Below are 26,195 nucleotides of genomic sequence, written 5' to 3' on the forward strand. Positions count from 1 at the left end.
GTGTATAAACAATCGCTTAGGTGATGTCTCTTTATTCGTATGTTTTGTGGATTGGGAGGCTATTCCTTTTTAAAACAAGAAAGACCACTGTTTTCTCTTATGGCATAGTGACCGGTCACAGCCTCTGCTTTATACAGGCCTACAATTAAGAAAACATTTCTTTACTTTCGCGGACAATTATGACCTGAGGTGTTCCTAAATATATTTTCAGTACTGTATAATAACTAATTTCTCAAAAGACAAGATACCTTTATACTTTTTAATTTGGATGGTATCCAATATGCAAATTGAAAAGTCGTTCAAAAATTGCTTAAATTTCTCGTTAAGACACATCGAGCGAAAATTTCTCGTTAAGACAGACCTCTAAAAATAGCAAAATTGGCCTTAAAAACTAAATAATGCGAAAATTTTATATATGCTCGCGTTTTTCGCAAAACTCGTAGCCATCATATACATAATGACTGTTTTATTTTTTTTTTTTTGAAGTCCTAGGCATAATATCCAGTGAAATAAACGCTTCATGAAAGTAATGAATTATTCGCTTCATAGCAAAACCAATTGCAACTTGCTTCGACCATGTGATGAACGCTCTCTTAGTTCAACGTAATCAAAGCATAATTTATAGTAAATTTATGAATCTGTTGATGTGTTGCTTTACGCTATAAAGATATACATATTTATTTATACGCACACAAATGATAGAAAATGATAAATAATTTATGCCCATATTTAATGGGAAATTTTATTGATTATTAAATTAGTGTTTATTAAGATTTAATACCCATGACGAAGTAATAATTTATAGCGTCATCGACAGGCTTCACACATATCCCAACTTTAACTCATATCAAAATAAAGATTATTTTGGGAAATTTTGTTGTATAAAAGTGAAATGTGTTTGTCAGCTTACTTTTCTTGAAATATTGAAAAGTTATTGTATTTTATTTTGCTTTCTTCTTCCATCGTACATCATCTATGGTACGAGGGTGGACTAAGGTTACGCACAAGTACGCAACACCCAGGAGAGATTGAGATGGACCCGTCTTTTATTATATCAATTAGTATCGCTTTCTGAATCGATTTAAATTTGTCCGCCTGTCTGTCCGTCTATCTATCTGTCCAGGTATTTACAATCTACAGGCAGCAATATTTGAAATACCTTAACGAACACCAACACAACGTGTTTTGCTTCGATGGCGAACGCTTTTGAAAATGGTTTAGATCGGACCACTTTTTCAATCACTTCCCATGTACAGACTTATTTTGAAAAATTGTCATACGAATAACTGTGTTAAGCGAATTGCAAGGTAGTGTGGGTCACAGCCAACTATAATGTTTTTATTTTACTTTTCTTTTTTTTTTAAGGTTAATTTTCTTAACATTTTACATTTTGAGGTCAATGTTATTTAAGTGAGATTTTCTTTCTTCTTCTTTCGGGGCTTAAAAACACCCTCTCATTACGCATTTAAGCGAGCTTAACAACCATCAGCATCAGTATGAGCCAAATTACCATGACATTAGCATACACTAACTAACAATGACAAATTACCACTTAAAGTGAATAGACATTCGAGACCAGAGAAACAAACATTCCGTTACAGTACCAAAGTAATGAAAACATGGAAATGATGAACGACGCTTTAATGTGGGGGATAATAATGCGGGGCGTAAATCTTTGGTAGGAAACATAAATCCATAAAAAAAAATGGAAAAAAAAATGCTTTTATAGGTACAAAGCACTTAGTGTCACTCTTAAAAACTTTTAACATATGCTAAACCAAACAAACAAAGTCTAAGTGTATAAAAGTAAATGTGTTGTCTTTTAATTGGACTAACATGCGTATAAGAATATGTTTGCAAAAAAAAAAAAAAAAAAAAAACAAGCAGAAATAAAAACAAAAAAAAGGACTTTTTTTATAATTAAAATATCTGCCTTTGCAAGGATGCATGACCCCGCGTTATAAAATGTGCCATTGAAGTTCACACTGTTTGTTTGAACAGATACGAAGGCCTGATCTTCTCTACTTTACAAAAAGAAGAAGTAGGAAAAGCAAACAGTTTTTGTTTGCGATAATTAAAAAACATATGTAAAAAGCTTACCATACAAGCAAGAAGGTTATTGGACTTCATTCTTCTCACCCACAATATTTTTTAAAATTAATTTCATGCGATTATTAAAGAAATCTTTAAGGTCAAAAATTTCTCATAAAAATTTATAATTTTCATATCTTTGAAAATTGTTTAAAATTAGATAATAAAACTAATGCTTGCCTTGAGATAAATTTTTGGTATCCATTACCTCAAGGAAACATATGCAATTCGAAAGTTATTTGCACTGCTGTTTCGCAAACGGTGGATTGTGACATATGACCGATGTAATCGTGAAGTAAGAACAAGATAAGTCAATTCAAGTATGCATTGTTAAAATTTATCACTAATTGATTTCAGCTGTTTAAAGCGCAGTTAATTTATTCAACTACCTCTCACTCAATCACAAATTAAGCTGTTAAGTCAATCTCTTAATTAGTATAACTTTTATTAAGTAATTTTCTCTATTTCCTTTATGTATCCACCTCCGGTAACAGTTCTGCTCAGGTTCGGCTGTTTAATTAGCCTAATTCACACTGTTAACTTTCTCTTTTTTGATTCTCATCTTTAGCGGCAACCCACACCAAGACACAAAGACCTAGTCATAAACTTTTTATTAAATTTATTTTCACTTGTTTTATAGTAGCACACGTTGAACATTTTCGGAACTTCCATTCTACATTGGACTCCATGTTCAAATGAATTTTCTTCCGGAGAAAATCTCACTTGCTGCAAGTAGATGGGAGATAGGTAATGAAATGCAAGAAACAAAGGGCTAAAGGTGCTTTTTTTTCTTGCATATCCCGATTTCTTATTCTTCTCAAATGTCAATGCCTATGTACATGCATTATAAATACCCCTTACTCAAGTAACTAGTTTGAGACACAAGCAATGAATTCCTTTGCAAAGTAACGGATTTCTTTAACCGATTTTTTCCCTTCTCTGAATAAGGTCGTAACAAAACAAAAAGTGGAATTACTCTGCTTCCCGCATATTAGCTGGCAATTTTTATCGTTCCTTGAATTACTGTCGCGATTAAAAAATTGTGTTAAATGTCGGGCACTTGTAAAATGTCATGCCACGCTGAACATTTTTCCTTCAGGAAGAAAGGTCAACTAGCCACTTATATCGAGCAAGCAATTCTTTGCTAGAGGGCGAAATCTAATCGAAAACCCGGTATCTCTTTGTAATTGCTTTCATCAAATTCTTTTTAAGTGTTTCTTTAATTAGATGCCGCTTTTTCATTGCTTTCAACCCTAGTTTACATTGGCCATGAACCGACATTCTTAGTTTCTTCTTTATACCCGTCACCGAAGGATGGAAGGTGCATTCGCTTTGTCACACATGTGTACACATATACACATACAGCGTTAGCACCATCCAGAGCAAATCTTCAGGTAGCGCACATAGTAGATATATTCGTGATGAGTATTAAATTCAATCTAAACATATGCGTTAAGGCGCCTGTCCGCTGATGTAATGTCTATGCTGGACATTTTGCTGATCGCAAGAATGAAGATTATCAGGTTCAAATTTGATAAAAAGGTTACAAGTGCTTGATTTAAGCATGTCCATCTCTCTGTCTGTCTGTTTAATGTCTGTAGTAAACATTGTCTCGGTCGCACAAATGAAGATATCGACTTCAAATTTGACATGAACATTGAAACTTCTGGCACGCAGATTGGTGTCCGGAATAGATCAAATCGAAGACCACCTCCTCCCTCAAAAACAAAAAAAGTAATTTTTTTGCTAATTATTCACAAACTATATAGATATGCGATAACAATTTGCGCCACTCTTTTCTATATATATATATATATTTATTTTTTTTTCTTAAGGGATATAGCAAATTCGGCCGCAGCCGAACACAATATTCCCACTTGTTTCTTTTTCTTTCCAATTATCGGCACACCTCAACCAACTAAGCCACTATAGACTTTAAACTGCAATTATTATTGTTGTTGTTACGTTACAAGTATTACGCTAATGTCAAGGCTAAATTGATTTGAAAAGAACAAACGCAAAAACATTGCTAAGTTGAACCTGAGAGAAAAATATTTGAAATTCTTTTGGCGATGAGACTCGTGATTAATAAATTCTCATACGTTAACCATATGTGTAACATGTTCACATAATCCCGTAGTTCTTTTGCCAAAGCCATATGGAAGACACAATCAATAATGATTCAAAATTCATACTTTGGAGAAAAATTAGATAAAGAGAAGAAAAAATCGTCGACATCTTCCACCTTAAGGAAGTTTATACAAATGTCTGCCATCTGCAGATACGTCAAATGACCAATGAAAATTCTTCCGAAGCACAGTGCCTTTGAATAAACCTGTTATATAAGGATTCGCCCAATTCTGGAACTCGTTCCAAACAATTAAGTTCGACTTATGTGATTTCAAATGAAGACTTATCGCTCTATTTCTAAATAGATTCAAATTCGGGAAGTCGATTTTCTCTATATATATATGGTTATAGTGTGTATATATGAGGTCGTAAAGAAACTTTACTTTGTTCGCTCGCTTGGGAAAAAAGAAAGAGTTTTTGCAGTGCCTGACCTTTGCCAGTGTTCCATGGTTTTTTTGAATCAGAGTTGACTAAGTAAGAGGTCATCAACCTGATGTAGGAGTCTACTTAATAGGAATGAAGAAGCTATTCAAAAAATAGGCGCTAGTTTGGTTAAATTCGGACAAACGTTTGCATCATTCTTTAAAACAATAAATTACAAACTCGTTGTGACTGCTTCTTTAACTCCAAAGCCAAACTGATCAATATGGTAAAAGACTAGCCTAAAGGATAGCCAAAGCTAACTGGTAAATAAGAAGAGAAAAATGTTGCTCAAACAATTTGGGCAAATTAAACCCAGAAATTTAAGACAGGATCTGCTATACATATTTCCGACAATTACAAAAAAATTAACCCAATTAATATATATATATATCGACTCTCTGAATCTGTTAACTGTGAACTCTTAATTTATCTAATTCGGTTCAATTTATTTTTGAAATTGCATTAATTATCCATCTACGCATTAATAGTTTTTAAGCACTTGTTGAAAATTATACTTTTACTTGAATGAAAAGGAAGGAAAAAAAAACCCAAGCACAGAAAAACTTTTTCTTTTCGACAACTCATCAACTCGGCCATGACCATGACATCAGCAAAAGATTTTTTTTTTTTTACAAATCACAAAATTATTTTCAAAGAATTGTTAACCAGTTTTTAAAAAGCTTTTATAGCGAATTAAAGCAGAGCTAAGAGAGAAGAATATTGTAATAAAATTGTTGTACCTGAAGTTAATGGAAAATATATATAATTTTTCTTTAACTTTCATTCTAGAAAGATCTCTTCGAAGGGGATCGTTAAAATTCTAAGCTAATTTGCATAAGAGTTTCCTCTAAACATGGAGCTGCCATCTATGGTACAGCGTTCCGGAGATACGTTAATAGTACGCAGTGTCGTTAGTGGTAATCAATTGTATTTAGATCAGACGGGTGGTGCCGTAACCGCGGGATCAGCGGGACAAAGTCTCCATCAAAGTGCGAGTCCCATTCAGAGTACATTACTTTTAGAGCAACAATTTGAACGTATCAAGCGAGCCGCTCAAGAAGCACAGAATCAGCAAATTTTACAGCAGCAACAACAGCAACAACAACAACAACAACAACAACAGCATCAGAATCAGAATCAGCAACGCCAACAACAGCATTCGGCACAGTCAACTGCTGCCTTAGAACTTAAAGACGAGGCTTTGCCGCAATGCAAAATAAAACGTAACTACAGCTGCAACTATTGTACCTATTTTACCCAAAATCCACGCTATCATTTAACTCATTTACGCGATGTTCACGGCGAGAAAATTGTTATTAATAAATGCAAATTGTGTTTATATGCCTCTCGGCACTATCAGAAGTTGGTGCGACACATGCGAATGGTACACGGCTGCACTGATGGTATAGCCGGCAACCACGCTCAGTCTCGTGGTAAACGTGGCATAAATCGCGAGGCTCGCAAACGTAAATTAGAGCAGAATATAAGCAGCGGAAATAGTACAAATTCGCTGCCATTAAATTCGACTTTAAACGTGGCGGAAATTTCTTCTCTGGAGCAGGTGAGTTGAACAAGTCTATTAAGAGGTAACTTTAATTTTATTTAATGGCTTATGTTATTCTGGCATAGGTAAAAAATGACTTGGAACGTCAACAACAAAAACTACAACGGGATATAGAAGCCTTCAATAAACAGCAAGAGGAACAAAAAGAACAACAAAAACAACAAATCAATGCAGCTGAGGCAATATTGGCAGCAGCTTACGAACAACAATTGAGAGCACAACGCGAATATGATCTGGAATCGCTAAAGGCTTTGGGTAGCGCGTACGAAAATCGTGAGTCGCCGGCTTTAGATGCGGTAGATATCGCCCAAACTAGCCCGCCACAAACGAAACATTTCAATCTTATACCTGCCCACACACAAACTCTACAACAACATTCTCAATCTCAACATCAACCCCAAGTGCTTCCGCCACAAAGGCCCAGTTTTGAGCTGACTCCATCACCTTCGGGCAGTGCTTCGTCACCTCCACCTCCTCCCCAGCAGAATAGCAGTAGTGGCAGTAACACACCCAATAATTTATCAACTTACGGACCCTCCGATGAGCCTTCCAACAATCGCTTGTTGAAATGTAGCTTGTGTGACTACACTACACTTTATAGATCGCATTTAGAGGATCACGAAATCGAAGAGCATTGCAACGCGAAATTTTATCGCTGTGAAAAGTGCTCTTACGTAACGCACATTAAAGCTCGCTTTAGCAAACATGTTAAATATCATTCCATGCCCATGATCAAATGCGTTACCTGTGACTTTCGTACCCCTTATAAATGGAACCTCGATCGCCATATGAAAAATCACGGTGGGACAGGACCTTTCAAATGTGCCGCTTGTGATTTTACCGCTGATATCAAACAATCCCTTACCGTTCATGAAATGAATCATCACGTACCACCTGTGGGTCATGCTGCTGGCATGACGTTAGCCAGAAGACGCAACAAAGTGGGCGGTACTGATTTGAATGAAGATTTCTTTAGCGATTCGGCTGAGCTATTGGAAGACCACTACAATAATAATCATATGGACGACTATGATGAGTTATTATTAAGTGCTGGCCACAATATAGGTGCATTTGCTAAACGTAGTCGCTATGAAGATGATGAGCCCACCGATTTATCGCAAAAAGGCGGTTCTTCTGACACCTCTTCGGTGCACAATCAGTCGGTGTCAGGTACAGGAAAAGCAAAGGCCCCTTTGCCTAATCTGGTGCCGCTTACTAAAGAAGATGATAATAATATATTAAATCTCTGCAAGGATTTAGCCTCTTCTCGTAGTTCTCTTACCGAAATTGCCTCGATGTTCTTTAACGAAAAGCAAATTTCAGAGATGCTGCAACCATTGGATAAAACAGGTGCTACTGTTGCCTCCGCTCAGCTTTCTCCTACCACAACAATACACTCAAGTACCAGCAGTCGCAGTTTGTTACAACGTCGCGCTGGAGGATTTTTTGACAAACTGAAATCTTCAAGTACGGCCAATGAAAACCTCATTTGTCCCTGCGGGCACGTCGCTAAATGTTTATCCGAATCAATAATACATCGTCAAAGCTGCTCATATTCTACGTTATCTGGTAATGACGACATCGACCTGGATGAAGATGATCATGAAGATGACGGAGAAGGACGTTTGGAAATCGATTTCGTGGATGACGAAGATGGCGATAGACAATCGCACTCAGCTTTAAATCTAAGCGTTACGGGCTCAACAAGATGCCAACACTGTCGTCACCGGTGCAAATCTTCGACAGATTTGTTAAATCATCTGAAGAATTGTGCAGAGGCCGCCATTCGTATAGGGAATGATTCCTATGATTCTATGAGTGGTGAAAGTAATACAGGTAGTCGTGGGCTAATGACAGACAATGTTGGTGACTTACAGCATCCTATGGAAAACCGCGTATTTATTTGGAACAAGCTACCACGTAACGCCGGAGGAAGTGAAAGCCAACAAAATGGCCTCGAAGGCGGTCAGTCATCAACAAAAGAAAACAACAGTGGCGGTGGAGGTTTAGGAGGCTCCAACGCGAGCTTATTAAGCGCCAACAATGATGAGAACAGTTATTACGGTGTTGAGACCGCTCCCGGTTATGGCGAGGTAAGTCTCTAACTAAACTTCTAATTGAATGTTTTCAACTATTATAAACCGCGAAATTAAGTTAACAAATACTAAAACATGTGCTGTAGTAAATGTTTTAAGGACAAATCTTTTATTCCAAATGAAATATGAAACTTTCACTCTTTCCAGGTAACGAAAAAGATGACGCCTGAGGAGGAAGCAGCTAATTCCTCGCTGAAAAAGGTTTACAAATGCCCACATTGTTCTTTCTGGGCTTCCACCGCTTCTCGTTTCCATGTGCACATTGTGGGACATTTAAATAAAAAACCTTTTGAATGTTCTTTGTGTTCCTATCGATCCAATTGGCGTTGGGACATTACAAAGCATATACGCCTTAAGACTATACGTGATCCTAGCCACAAAAATGCCAGAGTGCTAATGAACGATGAAACCGGCCGTCGCAATTACACGAAATATAATAAATACATAACATTGATGAAAGTCACAGAGGAAGACGGTGATCCCAAGCTAATGAAATCTGGGGAAATGACACCGAATCAAGTAGCCTCGTTGTCTTTTATAAACGATTACAATAAACAACAGCAGCAATCCCAAAACTCTTCTCCTTCGACGACTTCAGTTACTAACTTATTAAACGGAATTCGAGAGGATGTAACTTTAGAACCTTTGGCACCAAAGTCTAATGCAGGTACGGGAGAAGAAGCGGAAAGCTTTATACGTCTTCCACTTTTGGCCTCTATGATGAATGCGGCCATGGCTCAGCAGCAACACAACCAGCATCAAAAAGAACAAGAGAATGCAACTCTCATAACGCCATCGGTGACCATATCTGCCGTTAAAAAATCTCCACCGCCAGCCCATAGCTTCAAGCCAAATGAAGACGTCATTTTAGAAGTAAGACAAGATGGTAATGAGAAGAAAACCTTTTATAAATGTCGTAAATGCAATTTTAGGTAATTATAAATAACATAACCGTAAGGTGATGGAAAAAATTATTACAATTCATTATGTGGTTTTCCTTATTTAGACATCTGAATCGGGATACTGTCGTGACTCATCTTAAAATTCATTATGCGGACGCGAATGTGCCAACTGTTACAGCTACATCGAAAACTGCTAACTTGCCTGGAGTTCTCAACAATCCTCCGCAAATGGCGCTGAATCCGAATTTATATATGAATAAAGTTTTGGCTATGTGTCTAGGCCAACAAACACCACAAAATTCTCAACATTCAAATGCACAACATTCCAATTTGTTAGCTGCTGGTTCACTAAGCGGTTTGGCTTTGGCCTTGGCTGGTAAAAATGCTTCGAAAATTAATCAGAATAATATAACAACAAATATATTAGAGCACGGTGAGCAGAAAGCGAGTCCAAACGAGGCAAGTGCCCAAACAAGTAACACATCGTCACCTAAACATTTAACATATGCGACACCAGTGACATCCTCGACTCCTGCGGCTAACGCAACCAAATTAGTCTCAAGTAGCAGTAATGGTGGTAGTGGTGGTGGTGGTGGTGGTAGTACATCATCTTTAGAACATTTATTGACTTCACCAAGAGGCTCTTTTAGTAAAACACCATCTAGCAATACAAGCAATGGATTTAAGAACACAACATTAAGCAGCAACACACCAACTGTAACTACTCCTCCTGCCACAAGTTTCAATACAATTAATATATTAAATCTAAGACGATCACCATTTACAACAGCAACTGTAACCAAAATTAATAACAAAAAAAGTTGTAATAGTATTGGTGATTGTATTATTGGTGACGGTAATGGTAGTCATTTTGGTGGTGGTGTTGTTGTTAATAATAGTAAAATCATTAATAATGAAAATATTTCATCGTCATCTTTAAATCCATCATCATCATCATCATCATCCTCATCATCATCGCCGGCAGCAACATTGAATAGTAACAATGCTGTTGGCAATGGTGTTGTTGTTAGTGGTGGCGGTGATGGAATTAATTTACATGATATTGTCTTGGTATATGGTGCTTGTTCTTCTATTCCATCTGATCATTCTAATGTTATACAAAACTCTACAATAACTTCAAATCATCTACAGAGAGCAACAACAACAACATCAATGTTGTTGACTTCTACTACATCAACGACAACTACAACCAATCCATCATCGACGTCAAATACAAATCAGACTCAATGTAATAATAGTTATAATAGTAATAATAGCAACGACAACAACAACAACAACAACAGCAACGGCAATAATAACAATTTATCGTATAATAATTGTGGTGGTAATGGTTCAAATCATAATAGCAACAGTAATAATAATAACAATAATAATAATAATAATAATAATGGTAACGGCAGTAATAACAATAACAACAATAATAATAATTGTAATAACAATAATCTATTAACGCACGACAGTGCAGATCGACGTGATCCATCGCCATATCGTTGTGGTCATTGTCATCAAGTATCAAATTGGAAGCATGTTATTCAGGTATTACGAAAAAAAACAAAAAGAGCGAAAGAATTTTAATAATAATTTTTTAATGCATTTTAGTAAAAATTTTTCCTCGCGTTAATCAGATTAATGGAAGATTTGTTCAAACAAGGGGAAGACTTAGAATAGATAGATAGATATAGCTTAACACAAATTGATCTGAAAATATTTCATTGAGAAATTGCCTAAATGACCACGAAAATCCTAAACGACAATTTTTAATATACTTTTCTAAATCTTCAGGGTTAATGTCCAAGAAGGCCTGAAAAGCTTGTCCAAAATTTTATATAAGATATGTATGTTTTTCTCCTTAAGGAATATTTTTAAATTTTCCAAAGGTTTTCAAAGAATACGCCTATGTACGTTCGCTGCTAGAGATATCTCATTCCTGCCTCAGTTCGCGTGGAGAGAAGCACGGCCGCCCTACATTAGCAGTGAACTCCGCCCCTAACAATACTTTAGGTGCCTGTTAATGCTCGCAGATCGAGCCTAAAAATCATTACAAGACTGCCAAATGCTCCCTTGATCCTTATAAAAATAAAATTTCGAGGCCTCAAATAATTTCATTAATAGCTTGCGACTTTAGCGGTGATTAACTCAAAAGAAAGAGTGAAGAACACAACACTACAATGAACTACAATAGCGACTGGTCAAGATGTCTGCATGACTGGTATGGTCAAAAAAAAAAACGTCTCAGTCAGCCCACTTATCCACACATGTTTTTCAATAAAATATTAACATTATTGAGATAGCCGTAGAGGAGAACCGAACTTCCCCATCTATTTCCAAAGTGAATGTAATTAGCTTTTATTCAATAGGATTTCTTAGCTCAAAGGGGATTGAAAGGAGAACGATTTTTCCCATTTTGACATTATTTTTGTTGAAAATTATTATTTGCCCGTAAGGCAGATGGCTTACAATCGGCTGCAGTGATTTAAAGTTTGATGTTATTGATATGGCATATGGGAATATTAGTTTCTTCTTCTTATTTATTTCTTCTCAATTTGTTTTTATGAAAATTTGCAAATTTTTTTTTTTTTTTTTGCTGATATTTGGAGGAAGTTATAAAAAAGAAGTCCAGATATATGTAAAAACCTATACACATATAAATTAGAAGCGACTACCTTTTATTAATCTTAAAGCTAAAATGGATTTCTTAACTTAAATGGGGATTGAAAACAAAAATCGTTTAGAAATTATTCCTCTTTATAGTGTGCTGAAGGAGAAGTATGTAAAAATCAGGCTAAGAACGAAAGAATACGGCTGGGAAGATCCAAGACCTATTAACGCATAATCATAATCTTCCTTTAATCTTGAAAAGCTAAAAGGTTTTTTTTTTGTTTTTTCCAAACAAGATTTGATTCAATTCTGTATTAGAAAAGTGCTTCAAAAACACCTGAGTTTCTACCAAACATATGAATGTCCTTATGTTTTATGGTAAATATATGTAAGAATTTATATGAAATTTTAATTAAGAAATATTTAATGTTTTTTTTTTTCTTTTCTCCTTTCATTATTTGGTTTTGGTTAATTTATTTTGTATAATTTTTGGGCTTTTTTTAAATATTTACAAACATGGTGTAAGCTTTTCTCTATTAAATTATTATTATATCATTTTCCAATTTAACCTTTCATTTGGAGAAACACAAAACGGGGTTTTTGGTGCGCATCTCTAATTCATTGGAACAGAAAAACAAAAAAGAAAAAAGCTTTGAAACAACAATTTCCTCTACACTTACATAAAAAAACAGATATACATATGCATATATGTTTTGTGTGCTTTCCTTAGAACAACCAAGTAATTAATATGAATTTTCTTTTCTTTTTTTTTCGTCTTAATTATTTTAGCGTCATTGTCGCTTGAAACATGCTGGAGATATACGCATCGAAACCCTTGATCGATTAGCGGGCAACGGTATCGGTGAACGTGGCGTCATTGGTCCGGTATATAAGCCATTGGTCAATGGAGCTTCTAACGAAGTTAACAGTAATCAGAATAATCAGTATAGTATGACATTGAAAGCTTTACAACAACAACAGCAGCAGCAGCAGCAGCAACAGCAAAACCCTAACAATAGTAATAGTAGCACCAACAACAACAATAACAACAATACCAGCGCACTTATCAATAACAATCATCACAAGAGCAACAGCAAACAACTCAATGCTTTAATTAAAAATGAATTGACTACAAATATTTTGCTAAATTCACCTTTAACAGCATCAGCAGCAGCGGCCGCCAATGCTGCAAATACACCACAAGATCTACAGGCAGCTGCTGTAGCTTACTTAGCTGCCGCATACAAAGCAGCTACTTCCCAAGGTGTCGGCAATACTAATATCATTGCTGGCATAGCCAGTTCTTTAAATTTGGCCGAAGATCTTATTATACAGCAGCAGTTGCAGCAAAATGATCAAATTGAAATAACACGCGTACCTTCTCATCCCAGCAATGGCTCGACTTCCAATAATGCAGCAGCATCAAATCTGGCACAGCTATTAGAAGCAACGCCCCAATCTTCCCAACAACATCAACAACAACAGCAGCAACAACAACAACACCAACCTAGCAACAATAATAATAATAAATCCAAACAACAGAAGTGTCCTTTATGCACATATATATGCGACAGTAAATCACAAATGAATTATCATATATCGCTTCATAAGCCCACACAATACGAATGTCCAATGTGCACGTTTGTGTGTGCCAAGAAACAACATTTAAGTAGCCATATGCGTTCCGTACATCAAATGACACAAAATCAACCATCGTTAGGACAAAATAATGTCAATCAAGTCCTTCAACCCCCTCTAATGGCGCCCCTTACCAACACTAACAATAGCAATAACAACAACAATAACGCAAATCCTCTTAACATGGACTTTGGCATGACTCTGCAATTGGCGGCTAGCCAAACACAACAGGTAATCAAACATATCGAAATGTGTTTTATATAACCTCATCTGTATACCCCGTTACTACTCCTGCGTTTAATATTACAACAGCGAGTTTCAATTTACCGAGGATAACTGTACAAACATGGCATGAAATTTAAAAATTTTATATGAATTTTTTTAAAACAATTCAAGCAAGATATTTGCTTCTGAGCTACTTGCTAAATCATAAACTTTTCGGACTCTCTCTGCATTATTTTCCGTTGCGACTTTTTATTGAGATCACTTTTGTGAGGCCTTTCTACAACTTGCGCCGTTTGTTGTACAAGGGTATATTAAGTTTGTGCGGATGTATGCAGTAGTCAGAAGGACTTCAGATATTACTCACTTTCTTTATACTGATCGATTCAGAATCAAGCTTTCTAGCCTTGTTTGTCCATTTGTTCGCCTTCCCTTATGTGTCTGTATTCTTTTGTTCTATCTGTCTGCCGCGATTTCACATTTCCATGGAATTCGCTTCTTGGCCCAAAGGCGAACGCTGTCGACCGCTTCGAATCGCGGAACGGGTTCCTTTTTCGACTAATTGTCATTTAACTCGTCATTTAAACCAACACCACCTATAGGGCGGTGTAGAATGTTTAATGATCAGCCGTGACCTACTATACACTGTCATTTATTTGTAAATCAATTAAGAAGGTGGGGGTTCAAGTAAAAAAGAAAAAATTAGATGTGCAGCCTTTAGTTTATTTCTCTATAAGTAGACTAATTTAAAGTCTTCTCTTGAATCATTCAAGGAATTCTTAATACAAATATTACCTCTCTTCTTTCCAGGACTCTTTCACATTGGGTACTCCTTTAGCCATTGATTTGTCTAATTTGAGGCAAAATCCGATTAATAGCACTTCACCAACACCAACTCGGGTTTCATCTACACCGACTCAGCAACATAATTTACCACCTGAATATCAATATCGTATGATTTACTTCTGCCCTAAATGTCCGGCACGTTACGCCCAAAAGCACAATGATCCTCAGACGGCGAAAAATAACTTAGAAGAACATTTACGTTTCCACGCTGTCCATCCAAATGTTAATCATAAATATGAATGTGATTATTGTGATTTCCGGGCTCCACATGAAACTCTCATACAAACCCATCGCTATTTGCATACTACCTCCTATCAAGAGAAATGTAATGAATTATATAAAAACTGTAAAGAGGATTCCGTATATAAAGCTCCGATATTAATACCTATAACGACCACTAAAAAACCCTACATACAAGAAACCATATGGATTGTGGAGAATGAACCATCATCGCAGTCCATGGAACAACATGATAATAAGCATAATAAGAAACAACAACAAAATTCGATTATAACATCGAGTTCGTCGAGTCTATTAACAGGAGCTTTCAATAGTAGCAATTCGTTGCTGAAGAAACAGTTGGAATCTCATCAAAGCCCTTCGCCTCTTACACAACAGCCGCAGCAGCAATCGTTATTTAATAAAACGCAGCCACAACAAGATAATGAGGATTCGTCATCCAATACGCAATCGACTTCAGCATCGATAGCTACCAGCGATTTGGCCGCAGACGCTGAATCTAATATGAATTCACCGGAAACGGAAAATCAACAAGAAAAAGATTCCGGCTGCGATCTTAGCTCTAAGGAACGTTGCCCGTATTGTCCATTCGAAAGTGAGAACATGCAAGAATTTAAAGCTCACATACAAAAACATATATCTGTTACGCAACGAAAGCTCAATCATAACTGTGAGCATTGCGATTACACCGCAGACGAACGAATAGAGATCGAGGAACACACTAAGGTGCATTTCAATAGCATGGAAAAACTCAAGCAAGTGGTGTTTTTCACTTCCTACGATAAATTGGAACTTAGCACCACTGATAAAACGGACAGTGAAGGTTTTTGTGAGGATCAGCGAAGCGAAACAAATCTTAAAGAAATTGAAAATTTACAAATTAAAAAGGAGTTGCAAAACAACAATAACAACAATAACAATGAAGATCATGTGGATAATGAAAATGTGAAAAATGCTTCGGAAACTTCGTTAGGAAAGAATAATGATGGTCAACAGCAACAGCAACAACAACAATTAAAATGTAATAAAATTATTTTATATAAAAGCGATGGAGGCTTAAGTATTAAAAAAGAACCAATGACGATGACATCACCGCCTTCCTTAAACAATCAGCCACAACAAGTAACAAACGATAATATAAGCGAGCGTTTAAGAAGAAGAACAAGCCGTAGTACAACGAATTGTACGAACGATGATCAATCATCCCAACAACAACAACAACAACAGCAGCACCAACAGCATCAACAGCAACAACAATCTAACAGCAGCCATAAAACTATATTAGTTAACGCCAAAACTGGTCAAGTTATCAGCAGGAATTAAATCGAGTTTCTTTTTAAATGTTTTTAATGCTTTAATTACTTTATTATTATTATAATAATAATTTGCTTTTATTATCATTATTTTTTTAAGTAATTTTAGTGGTTTTTTTTTTTTGTTTGTTGAATTTGTTTTTTGTTACTAATCTTAAAAATTTATATATATATATATATATATATATATATATATATATTACACAAAATATTTATTTTTTTTTTTTTTTTTGTTTACTAAACTATACAAGTGGTTATTAACTATATTAAGTGTTGGGTTTTTTTTTGTATTATTTTACTTATAAACAATAACAAGAAAATCCTAGAAGCAGCCAATTGGTTTAATAAAAAATTTTAAAGAATGTAATCAAAATGTATAAAAAACTGTGATGTTGAAAAAGCAAACAAATACAACAAAAAAGTCGCTTCTTTTTAATATTTAAAAAAGAAAATTAATTTAAAATATATTTTACTTTTTTTTTTGTTTTTTTTTAATTATTATTATTATTATTAATTCATTAAGATGAGTAGTAAAATAGTCATTTGTTTTTCCTTGTTTTTCACTGCTTTTAACATAACAAAAAAAAAAAGTTTGTATGTATGTAACAAATACTTCTTAAACTGGCTGAAAATCATTAGTTCATTATCGTTATACTGTTCGTTTGTTTATTGTGCACTTTTTTACATATTATATGAGAGTATGGAAAGTTCGTCAAAAGATTCGAAAATGTATTCGATGACTCGCAAAATGTACCGTGCAGGGACACGACCGTTTATTTCCAAAGTGGCTTATGTTAATTTTTTGTTTACATTTAAAGTAATTAGTTAGTGTTTATTTAAAATGTACATATTGCGCGAGTACGTTTAAAATTTTATGTATGTTTAAAAGAAAAGCGTATGCACCTTGACTTAGGTCACTCTAAAAGTGAACGGCTTGTAAATTCTTAAGCAGTTGGAATAATAGTAGCGCCTCAGTTTATAGTCTATGGTCGGATGTCTCGAACATCAAATGTGATCTCAGATATTTTCTCCTCTTCACGGCAGTGTACCCACGTAAAACAATTTGAGACACATATTTGCTTGGCTTTGTTTCGAGACTCAATTCTAGCGTATGTATTGTATCATCAACAACAGCGAGGCACAATTAGGAGAATTAAGGTTAGAAATAAGGCAGACACTCTTTACATTATCTTTATAAGTCTGGTAAGAGCTTTAGATAAATTTTCTACGGCGTTATTGTGTTAGCTCTTTCGATATGTCATATTTAACATATTGCTTTTCAAGTCAAATTAAATGACTTTGAAGTCTCGACTGCTCTCTAATCGGCATCGCCATGGAATGCATCAATACATTAGCTGTCCTACCTATTTCTCATCGAAAAAGTGCAAACAATATAAAAGGTGAAGATCGGTGAAGCCGTAACATGTACCCACTGGACTGCGGTCACTTTCTAACTTCTTCACTTTCTTCATTTTCTTCCACTTTTATGACATTTTCATCTTGAATGATTTCGAACATATTTTTTTAAGACGATTTCAACTTATACTTATTAAATTTGCCATGTCTAGTTGCCATTTTGAAAGTAACTCGTTTGTAACGTTGAAATATTAAAGTCTGACCGTCCAACCTTTATATGATAACGAATTTCGCAATCGCTAAAGTGAAGTTTCACCGTACACCCTAATACCAGTGGATTAAGGAACAAGTGTAAAAATGTAGGAGCAATAGGCAAGACAATGAGAAACAGCTCAAGAATTAGTGCATAATTAATTGGGGCTCTTTAAGCGACCGGAGTAAGAATGGTCCCTAAAAGTTTTTTGACACTTGCCTGCGAATAGAATCAAGGCCCGCATAGCTACCTTTCTCAGTAACACGGGTTGTCAAAACAATTCGGAACGAGTCGGAAATTTCGATGATAACACACATATTCAAGAAAAAAAATGAAATATCGATTCTGTATAACGATGTCCATTGGTCCATTGGAATTGATAGGCGAATGAGGCGAACAATTTGAATAGAAGAGCATTGCGACAACAGCTTTTCTAGGCTTTTTTTCTTAAATTTTTAACAAAAACGATCATCAAATGTTTTCGGGAACGATTTCCTTAAATCAAGCTAAGTTAAGTAAAAGAACTAAAAAGCTTTTTAAAGAAGATTCTCCCTCAACCAGTTTAAAAAGAATTTGTTTTAGACATATATATAGAGTTAAATTTCTATGAAGATAATTATTTAAATATATTTGTTTAATGTAGGCTATCTCTTTTTTTCATTGATTTCTATAAAATAGTTGCAGTTAACATTTATTGGAAATGAAAATGTAGTGCGTTAAGGGATTTTGTTTTTCTTCTTCTATTTTTATTTTTTGTTATTTTTTTTAAGGAATTATAAGTAAAAATTGTTTACTTATAACTCTTTGTATATAAAATATATCCCACCTTTATCCTGTTTTTCTTCTATTTTTTTTTTTTCGTTTCTTTTTTTTTATTAAAAACAATACACATATTTTTCACTTTAAACAAAAACATTTTTTCGATTTTATTGTTTCTAGTTTAAAGGTAAAGTAAATTGAATTTGATTACTTTTATAACTTATATTTGAAAATTTATTTTGCGCTTATCAATTCGATTACAAAAATATATTCGAACGAATATAATTATCAAATTATCAGTAATTATTTTCTAAATTTTTAACCATCATCTTTGACTGAAAATTATTCGTTTTCATGAAATTAAATCTTGAGGTCTTGTATAAGCTTACAATAATTTAGGTTTTTTTTTTTTATTTTAATGGTTTCCCTTGAGAAAAAAAAATTGAAAAGTTTATTTTTTTAAGATTTGTTATTGTATGTTTTTCTTCCTTTCAAATATTCTTCAACCAATTTTTACTTGAAAATTTTTCTAAAAATATTAAAATAATTGTAATAATAATAATGATAAACTTCTTGTAAATATTTAACAAACACATATAGAAAGAGAGAGAAAAAAAAAAAAAACAAAATCATTTAAAAAGCATGAACAAAACATATTTACATATAAATGAAGAAGTCTAACAAAATGCATACGGGAAATACTGGGGCCATATATATTTACATAAATTAATTAAATTCAAATGAAGTTAAAAAGAAAATAAATTAAAACTCTATTGAGAATGAATGTACAAAATAATGCTTGCGTTTGGCAAAAAAAAGCAAAACAAAAAATAAACATCTTATATATATATATATATATATATATATGCATGTATTTGGGCGTATGTATTAACACATGCGCGCTTACGTACACAAATAAGTACGGATGCGTGCATGTATTCACGCATGCATATATGTATGTATGCATGTATGTATGCAGTATGTACGTGTATATATATGTATATACTTGTGTACGTATGTATGTATGCGTGTAAAAAATTCAGAACAATTTTATTTCAATTATTTAACGTATAACTAGAGAGTGCAAATATTGTAATACAATGTAATTCCTTAGAACTTTCAAATTTAACGGAAATTCTCGGTATCATGTTAATATAATATACAGAAAAAAAAAAATAATAATAATTTCGCACTTGCACATATAAACGCACATAGTATTCTTTAATTATAGTTTTAAACCAAACGAAAACAATAAAAAAATCGCATAAATTACTTATATCATGTGAGTTTTTTTTTAATATTTTTTTTGATCAATGGTGTTCACCTAATTGAAAAGTCGCGCAAAGAAACATTAACAAAGCATGGCGTGAGCCATTCTTTTTAGGTTACTTATATCCACCATAAAAGGACGGATGGATGTACATTCATTTTGTTAAAACGTGTGCAAACACCCAGAAGCTAGGTTCGCAAATCTTATAGAATATATACATATATATATATTCTTAACCAGCCTGCTGTTGGTGTACGCTTTTTATTATGGAGCAAAGCCGATATAGAATTTTTTGAAAAATAATGCTATCAAATAATTTGTTGCGATGCTCTTACCTATTAGTTCGTGAGATAACGAGAAGTGTCTATAAAATCCTTTTGAAATATTTTATAATCAAATATTTGTTGCGATTTATTGAATCATTCTTTTTGTGAAATAATTTAAAATAAAATAGAAATGTTGAAGCAATCCTTGCAAACATGAAACTAAAGACATGTAAAAACCTGATCTCTGCTTCCAATTCATCGAAATATTCTAAGGAACGCTAACATGTCACTATGAACTGTACCAACATGCCCAAAGATAACAGCCGCTATGACGATAACAAGAGCCACACACATAAGTAATATTATCAAGAATCAAGAAAAGTAATATCAATATGAATGATAACATCTACAAATAATGGTAATTACGACGAAAGCAGGTGCAAGAGCGAGTTCAGCAGCAATAAGACAACTGAGGCCATCACTATCAGCGACAATAACAAATGTGTTACGAACAGAATTAACAGCGATAACCAACAAAGCAATGCAACAATAGCAATAATAGAAGTAATAATGACGTAGGCATCTTTATAAGTGCAGCCAACATGAAATAATACAGAATCCCACGGGATGAGCTTTTTCGAATTCGTATCGAAGAGTGATATCAACAATTACCGTAAGCACCTATCTATCCATATCTGAATTAATGTTTCCTACATTGCCGGCATTATTTTTCTATAACTAATAATGCTAACTAACTCTATTCTTAATTAACGTGTTTAGCAGCACACTGTAACTACACTTTTTTACATTAAATTTTCTAGCTCGTGTCGAGTCGACTGTTTATCTTCAATCTTTGTGTCACTATTGCCTTGAAATCTGATGCTGTTATATACATTATTGAACTCATTCCTTTTTTCGCATTTAGTTGCGCTGTCAATCTTAAATGGAGGACTTAGTTCAAGATAATTTTATCCATGACTTGTCTCCATCCTCATAATACATCTAAAGCGGCATCTAACCGACTTAATGTCTGCTGACTTTATGAATGCTTTACTCACGGCAAATGTACTACACTGGTTGCTCAAACAGATTTGTTAAATCGCAGTTGGACGTACTACACTTTACATCAACAAAAATTGCAAATTCTGGATATTTTAGCAGTTACTCGGTGCAATCATGTATTGCATAAGAACTGCGTTAATACTTACCTGACCCTAAGTCCGGTTGAAACAGTACAATCTGAACGCTGATCCAAGTCTTTCAACAGTATTCGTTGCCCTTGATGAGATTGACTTGTGGCAGGTTTAGATCGCAAGACCTAGCTCAAGGATGAACCATATACAAGTCCCAAGCAGTCCCGGTGCGCTTTTTGTGGAAATTTTCCTTGTAAAAGTATTCCTTCTATTTCCTCCACCATCCAAACATCATTCGTCTTAATCCCCTCATGCATGCTTTGCCTATTCATTCCTTTACCTCTTCCTAGTCTGCTTGTGTATGTTGTCTTAACTCCTCGGCGCCCTGCCGCGATATTCATTTTTCTTACGTCCGCAACCAATCGGGCGTATACATCAGCATTTGTCTTATTTCTTTCCTCCTGTTATCGGGACTGACGTAGAAACCGCATCTCGAGAAAAACAGTTTGTCTTTTTGGAATTGGTAATGGTCAATTCGATGAGCAATTTCAAATTTTTGTGTCCATTGAATATCTTGACTGCAGCCATTCGTAGGACATTTTCGCTATATGGTGTTATTGTGAAAGACTGTAAACTCATGAGAATAATTCTGGAACTACGCCGTCAAAGTTGAAAAAAAAACCGATATCTATATCTTAAATTTATTTTACACTCTACAAAAATGTAGAAGCTTTAAACAGGGAATTACAGGCCATATTCCGTTGACTATGAGCTCTACGGCTTGAGGTATCCTGAAACTTAGTTGAAGCTAGATGCGCTTAATTCTGTATTTTTCCAATTCCCATTCAAATATTTAGTGGAAAGGAGTGGATGGATAAGATGGAAGGCGGTGTCTTCATTGAGTCGCGCGTGATTTCCAATGGAATTATTATGAATCCTTAGCATCAGTCAATGTTGAGCTTGTTGATTTCCGATTTTTCAGCTGAGTGAGATTGTAGCTGCGTACACGCTTCTAGTAGCGTTTAACCCATACATTTCTTAGCACTTTAACGCGGAGATGAATCAGTGACCCCCATGTCACCTTGCAATAGATTGAAATTAATTAATTAATGCAATTCTAGATAAGAGCCTTCTTCAACTAAACGTATTGCGTATGTTTTGCTCCTCGGCTTCTTGTTCTTCACTTATCTTTTTCTTCACTTATCTTTATGATATCGAGCACAGTTTCTTTTTAAGGTTAGAATAAGAAATTTTAGAGTCCAATACTATTTACAAACTTAATTAAACAATTCCATATACAACTTATCAAAGGAAGCTTAAGGTGCGATTACAAAACAAGTTCATAAGAAGAAATTGTACACGAATGCATATGAATGTGTACACTGTAACTGATTAGATATTACTTATATAAAGTAAATTACTAAAAAATGGGTAGAGTTTATTGCAATGAAGTTGAAAAAGAACGTTGAAGCATGTGGCATTTTGCAAGTTACGATAGGTTAAGTAAGTTTAGAAGAGTTTTTCCATGTAGGAGCAACACATCGGCTCGTGTGTGTAGTTGTCGGCTAGCTTGTCACCAAGCCCAATATATGGAACTATTACATAAAGATTCATCTAGAACAAGTTCGCCTGGCCCTGGTAAACAGCAAAAGAGACAGACCCGAATAAACGCACAAAGAACCAAAATTTCCAAATTAGAAAGGTGAAAGTTCCTCCGTTTATGTTTATGTTTTCGCAATTTGAAAGCAAACCGCCCAGCTCGTCAAGATAACAAAATTATCAGAATTGAAAATCATCACGGGCAGATTTGAAACAATTAACACCGCGAGTAACCATTTCTTGCGAAATTTTAATTATTGGTTATCGAAGTTTCTGCTTTAGCGTGCCCTGCTTTTATAAAACTGAGTTCGTTTCTATGACTTGCCCATAGCCTGCCAACGGAGTTAGACTTATGAACCCTAGCGCATGAACCGGAAGCCACCGAACGTGTTAGAAAAGCCAAATGCTCAAGTGCTCCTTGGTATTTAACGACAGCGCAATTGTTTTGGAGCGAGATTATCAAAAGATTAGCGAAAGCGTATCTGGTTTAAACAATAGAAATACGAGCCCTGAGCGCCCTCTACAACATTAGACCGAATTAGTTCCTAGCAGGAAAATTCCAGGACTTTTCGACGCAAACGATTATTTTTTTTCTTTCGGGATACCTTACACGCGGACTAAATGCTTTGACTATTACTTCTTCCTCTTTTTCTAAAAACCAGCAATTCATCGACAGATGATTCACTATGCTAGCTCGAAAATCACAAATCACTTTTTTTATGCGGGGAAAACACATATGTTATATTATGTAAATTTACTTTATTCATTTTCCTTCTTTTTTTTTTAATCAGGGCCTAGTGACTGTCACTTCTATAACATTATTTTACCATAACAACAACAGTGATTTTTCATCATTATCATCCTAACAGCTCTACGTTTACAAGCGAGTGTTGTGCAATTTTAAAACCATTAGCCTTGCTGTCATACAAATGTAAAGAAAATTTCGGATAGTAAGTAAGTCGTTCTTACTAGCTCTACAATCGTTCCCAATGCGTCATCCACATGTACTAGAGATTAGATCTCTGTTATCCAGTCTAAAATCCAAAGTTTTCAATTTTCGTTTTCTCTGGGTATTTAGTCACAATGGCGTTCAGGGGAACACTTGTGCTTGTAAATTAAAATTCTCCAAAGAAATGAATACCTGCGATCGTACCCTTTAATTTCTCCCCAATATAAAGGCTTTCGACAAACATTTCAATTCGTGGTCGCCATTTTCTCGCCCAGGCAAAGAACTTTATATTCACACTGAGTCCTTTTTTTTACAACGCATCGAATCATCTGTTGTTGGCTCGCCGAACATAGAAGAAGAATCTTTTAAATGTAAAAAAAATTCAATATTATCGTTTTTTGTAAATGAGAAAAAATTTTGAAACTGAAAATATATAGAAAAAATTTAGCAAAAAGAATAACAATTTAAGCAAATCACAATTTCTTAGCGATAATTGGCATAAACTACGCGCAAACTGTTGGTTAGAAGAAGTTAAAGAAAGAAAGGGAATTTTTGGCGAATGGGGAAGGAAAACGAAATTGAAGATTTAGCCGGAACTAATATTTTTGAGCACACATTACAACAAGATTGTAAAATGGATGCCAATTCAGATGAAGACAAGGCAAAATTGACTGAGATGAGTGGCATTAATGCAGTAGCCACAGAGGCTAGAAAATCGTCTCTTAAGTTCTTTAAAGCAAACGGTACAATAATTAGTTCTATATTCTCTCGAGAAGAAAACAATATCAGTGGTAATAGCAACAGCATTAGCAATTCTGTTAAAGGGGGGCGTAATTACGACTTGAAAGGTTCAGGTCTTCACAAAAACCCAATAAAAGTTGACCAGAATTTTCTGGCAAACGGCTTGAAAACTTTAATTCTTGGTTCAAATAAATCGGCAACAACATCGATTAATAATGAGCAACCGGGGCCCTCGCATTGTAAATCGACGACTAAAATCAACAAAACATTATGCCGCTCCGAATGGACTCACGATGCCAATCATTATCAGCCTAGGAAGCGTTTACATTCTGACGATAGTTACGATGAATGTTTACCGAAAAGGAAAATCAGATTACAGTTGACTGGCAAGAATCTCAACGTTAACGCAAAATCCTCCGACAGCGATTCAACAGACGGAGAAGTTGATGAAAGCGATGAAGAAGCAGAAAAAATTGATGTTGAAAGCACACTCCTGCCTTCGGAAGAGTTGAATAATAATTTACTAACCGCAAGTAATACGGGAATATTAGAAGGCGAAGAGTTTGCATCAGAAGAAGAAGTAATGGACGAGCTAGAAGAGGAAGAAGGAATAGGATTTATACCCGAAAATAATCATGAGTACATATTAGAAAATAGAGAATTAAATGGCGAGGTGAGTATCTAAGCGAAAGTAATTTAAAAAATCGAATTTTTTCGTTATTGTGAATTGTTTTTGCTTTCATGTGTTCTTCCTTATTACGTTATGTGGGCAAAGATGTTTGGTCTTATAAACCTGAAGATTTTATTAAAAAAAAAAAAAAACAAATAATAATTCAGGATAAATTCAACCGTTACGTTTTTCAAGTGGGTATCAGGGTGCAAAGGTTTAACTTACCTTTTAATATTTTTTTTTTTTTTTTGCTTTTAATCTTTTTTTTTTTTAATATTTTCAATGATTTTCACTCCTTTGATGTCTTTAATTTTCATTTGAATATGATAATTATTTGCTTTTATTATACTACAAAATTAAAGATTTTTTGTTTATTAAATTTATTTCCTGTTAGTAGTTTCAAAAATGTAGTTTATCCTATTTCCTAGCACTCATCCTGCTTTTGAGTCTTAGAATTTATGTCTGTGTTCTAAGTAAATTATAATCATAATTATAATAATGAAAATAATACCGTATATTCTAAAGAAGGCCAAGTAAGATCATAAAAAACAAAGCTTTTTCGTTTTCGAGGTCACCAAGTGTTTATAAAGTCGTGTTGGGATTTTTATACGCTACACCATTCGTGATATAAGAGAATATTAAGTTTTCGCGGATCTATGCTAAAGCCATAAGGACTTGTGGTAGACATGCCGATCGATACAGAAAGTCGATCTAAGCTCGCCTGTCCGTTCGTCTGCCAATCTTGTATTCAACCCGGAGGTCATAAATTTTCGAGCTTTTTTTTTAAATAAAACTTGCGCAGTGTTTTTCTTAATCTTAACTCATTTTAATTTAATAAATACAACTAAAAACAAATATCAATATGAATATTACCTGTTATATCATTCTAGCAGGAAAACGATCATTTCTTTTTCATTCTTACATCTCTTTGCTGTCAATATTGAAATTTGTTAAAAAAAAAAAAAAAACGGTATTTTCTTATTTGACTGACAATGTGTATTAGAAGGTTGAGTAAAGACTGATATGAACAGCCGTTACTTTGCAAGGTATATTCGATATATTTATTTTCAGTCTTTTATTCATTTTAAGTAGTTTTTAACTAATATAATTAAAAT

The 26,195-nt window shown here is 34.5% G+C and overlaps 2 protein-coding genes across 11 annotated transcripts in view; both read left to right on the forward strand.

Annotated features, from left to right (window-relative positions):
- The window catches only part of LOC119635261 (homeobox protein 5-like), a 69,568-nt gene extending 53,459 nt beyond the window's left edge, over positions 1-16,109 (forward strand). For 6 of the 10 annotated variants that reach the window (XM_038029957.1, XM_038029955.1, XM_038029959.1 and 3 more), the window contains 6 exons: positions 5,434-6,205; positions 6,274-8,301; positions 8,452-9,236; positions 9,311-9,923; positions 12,615-13,694; positions 14,496-16,109. In XM_038029957.1, the coding sequence (XP_037885885.1) occupies positions 5,498-6,205; positions 6,274-8,301; positions 8,452-9,236; positions 9,311-9,923; positions 12,615-13,694; positions 14,496-16,094 (6,813 nt within the window). In that variant the 5' untranslated portion in view covers positions 5,434-5,497 and the 3' untranslated portion in view covers positions 16,095-16,109. The remainder of the gene's footprint in view (positions 1-5,433; positions 6,206-6,273; positions 8,302-8,451; positions 9,237-9,310; positions 9,924-12,614; positions 13,695-14,495) is intronic. The other 4 variants (XM_038029956.1, XM_038029962.1, XM_038029964.1 and 1 more) reach the window with 3 other exon arrangements.
- Positions 16,110-24,113: 8,004 nt separating this feature from the next.
- On the forward strand, positions 24,114-25,271 carry LOC119635510. Its single transcript, XM_038030335.1, has 2 exons — positions 24,114-25,083; positions 25,186-25,271. The coding sequence occupies exons 1-2, from the start codon at positions 24,229-24,231 to the stop codon at positions 25,237-25,239; spliced, it is 909 nt and encodes a 302-aa protein (XP_037886263.1). The 5' UTR covers positions 24,114-24,228; the 3' UTR covers positions 25,240-25,271.
- Positions 25,272-26,195: the final 924 nt, after the last annotated feature.

Source organism: Glossina fuscipes, unplaced genomic scaffold (assembly GCF_014805625.2).
Source record: "Glossina fuscipes isolate IAEA_lab_2018 unplaced genomic scaffold, Yale_Gfus_2 26, whole genome shotgun sequence".
Classification (NCBI taxonomy): Eukaryota; Metazoa; Arthropoda; class Insecta; order Diptera; family Glossinidae; genus Glossina; species Glossina fuscipes.

Excerpts from the sequence above, each read along its gene's own strand:
- LOC119635510 (XM_038030335.1), top strand. The coding sequence starts at position 24,229 with ATGGGGAAGGAAAACGAAATTGAAGATTTAGCCGGAACTAATATTTTT. Across the intron at positions 25,084-25,185 it reads ATAGAGAATTAAATGGCGAG|ATGTTTGGTCTTATAAACCT; the intron begins GTGAGTATCTAA and ends ATGTGGGCAAAG.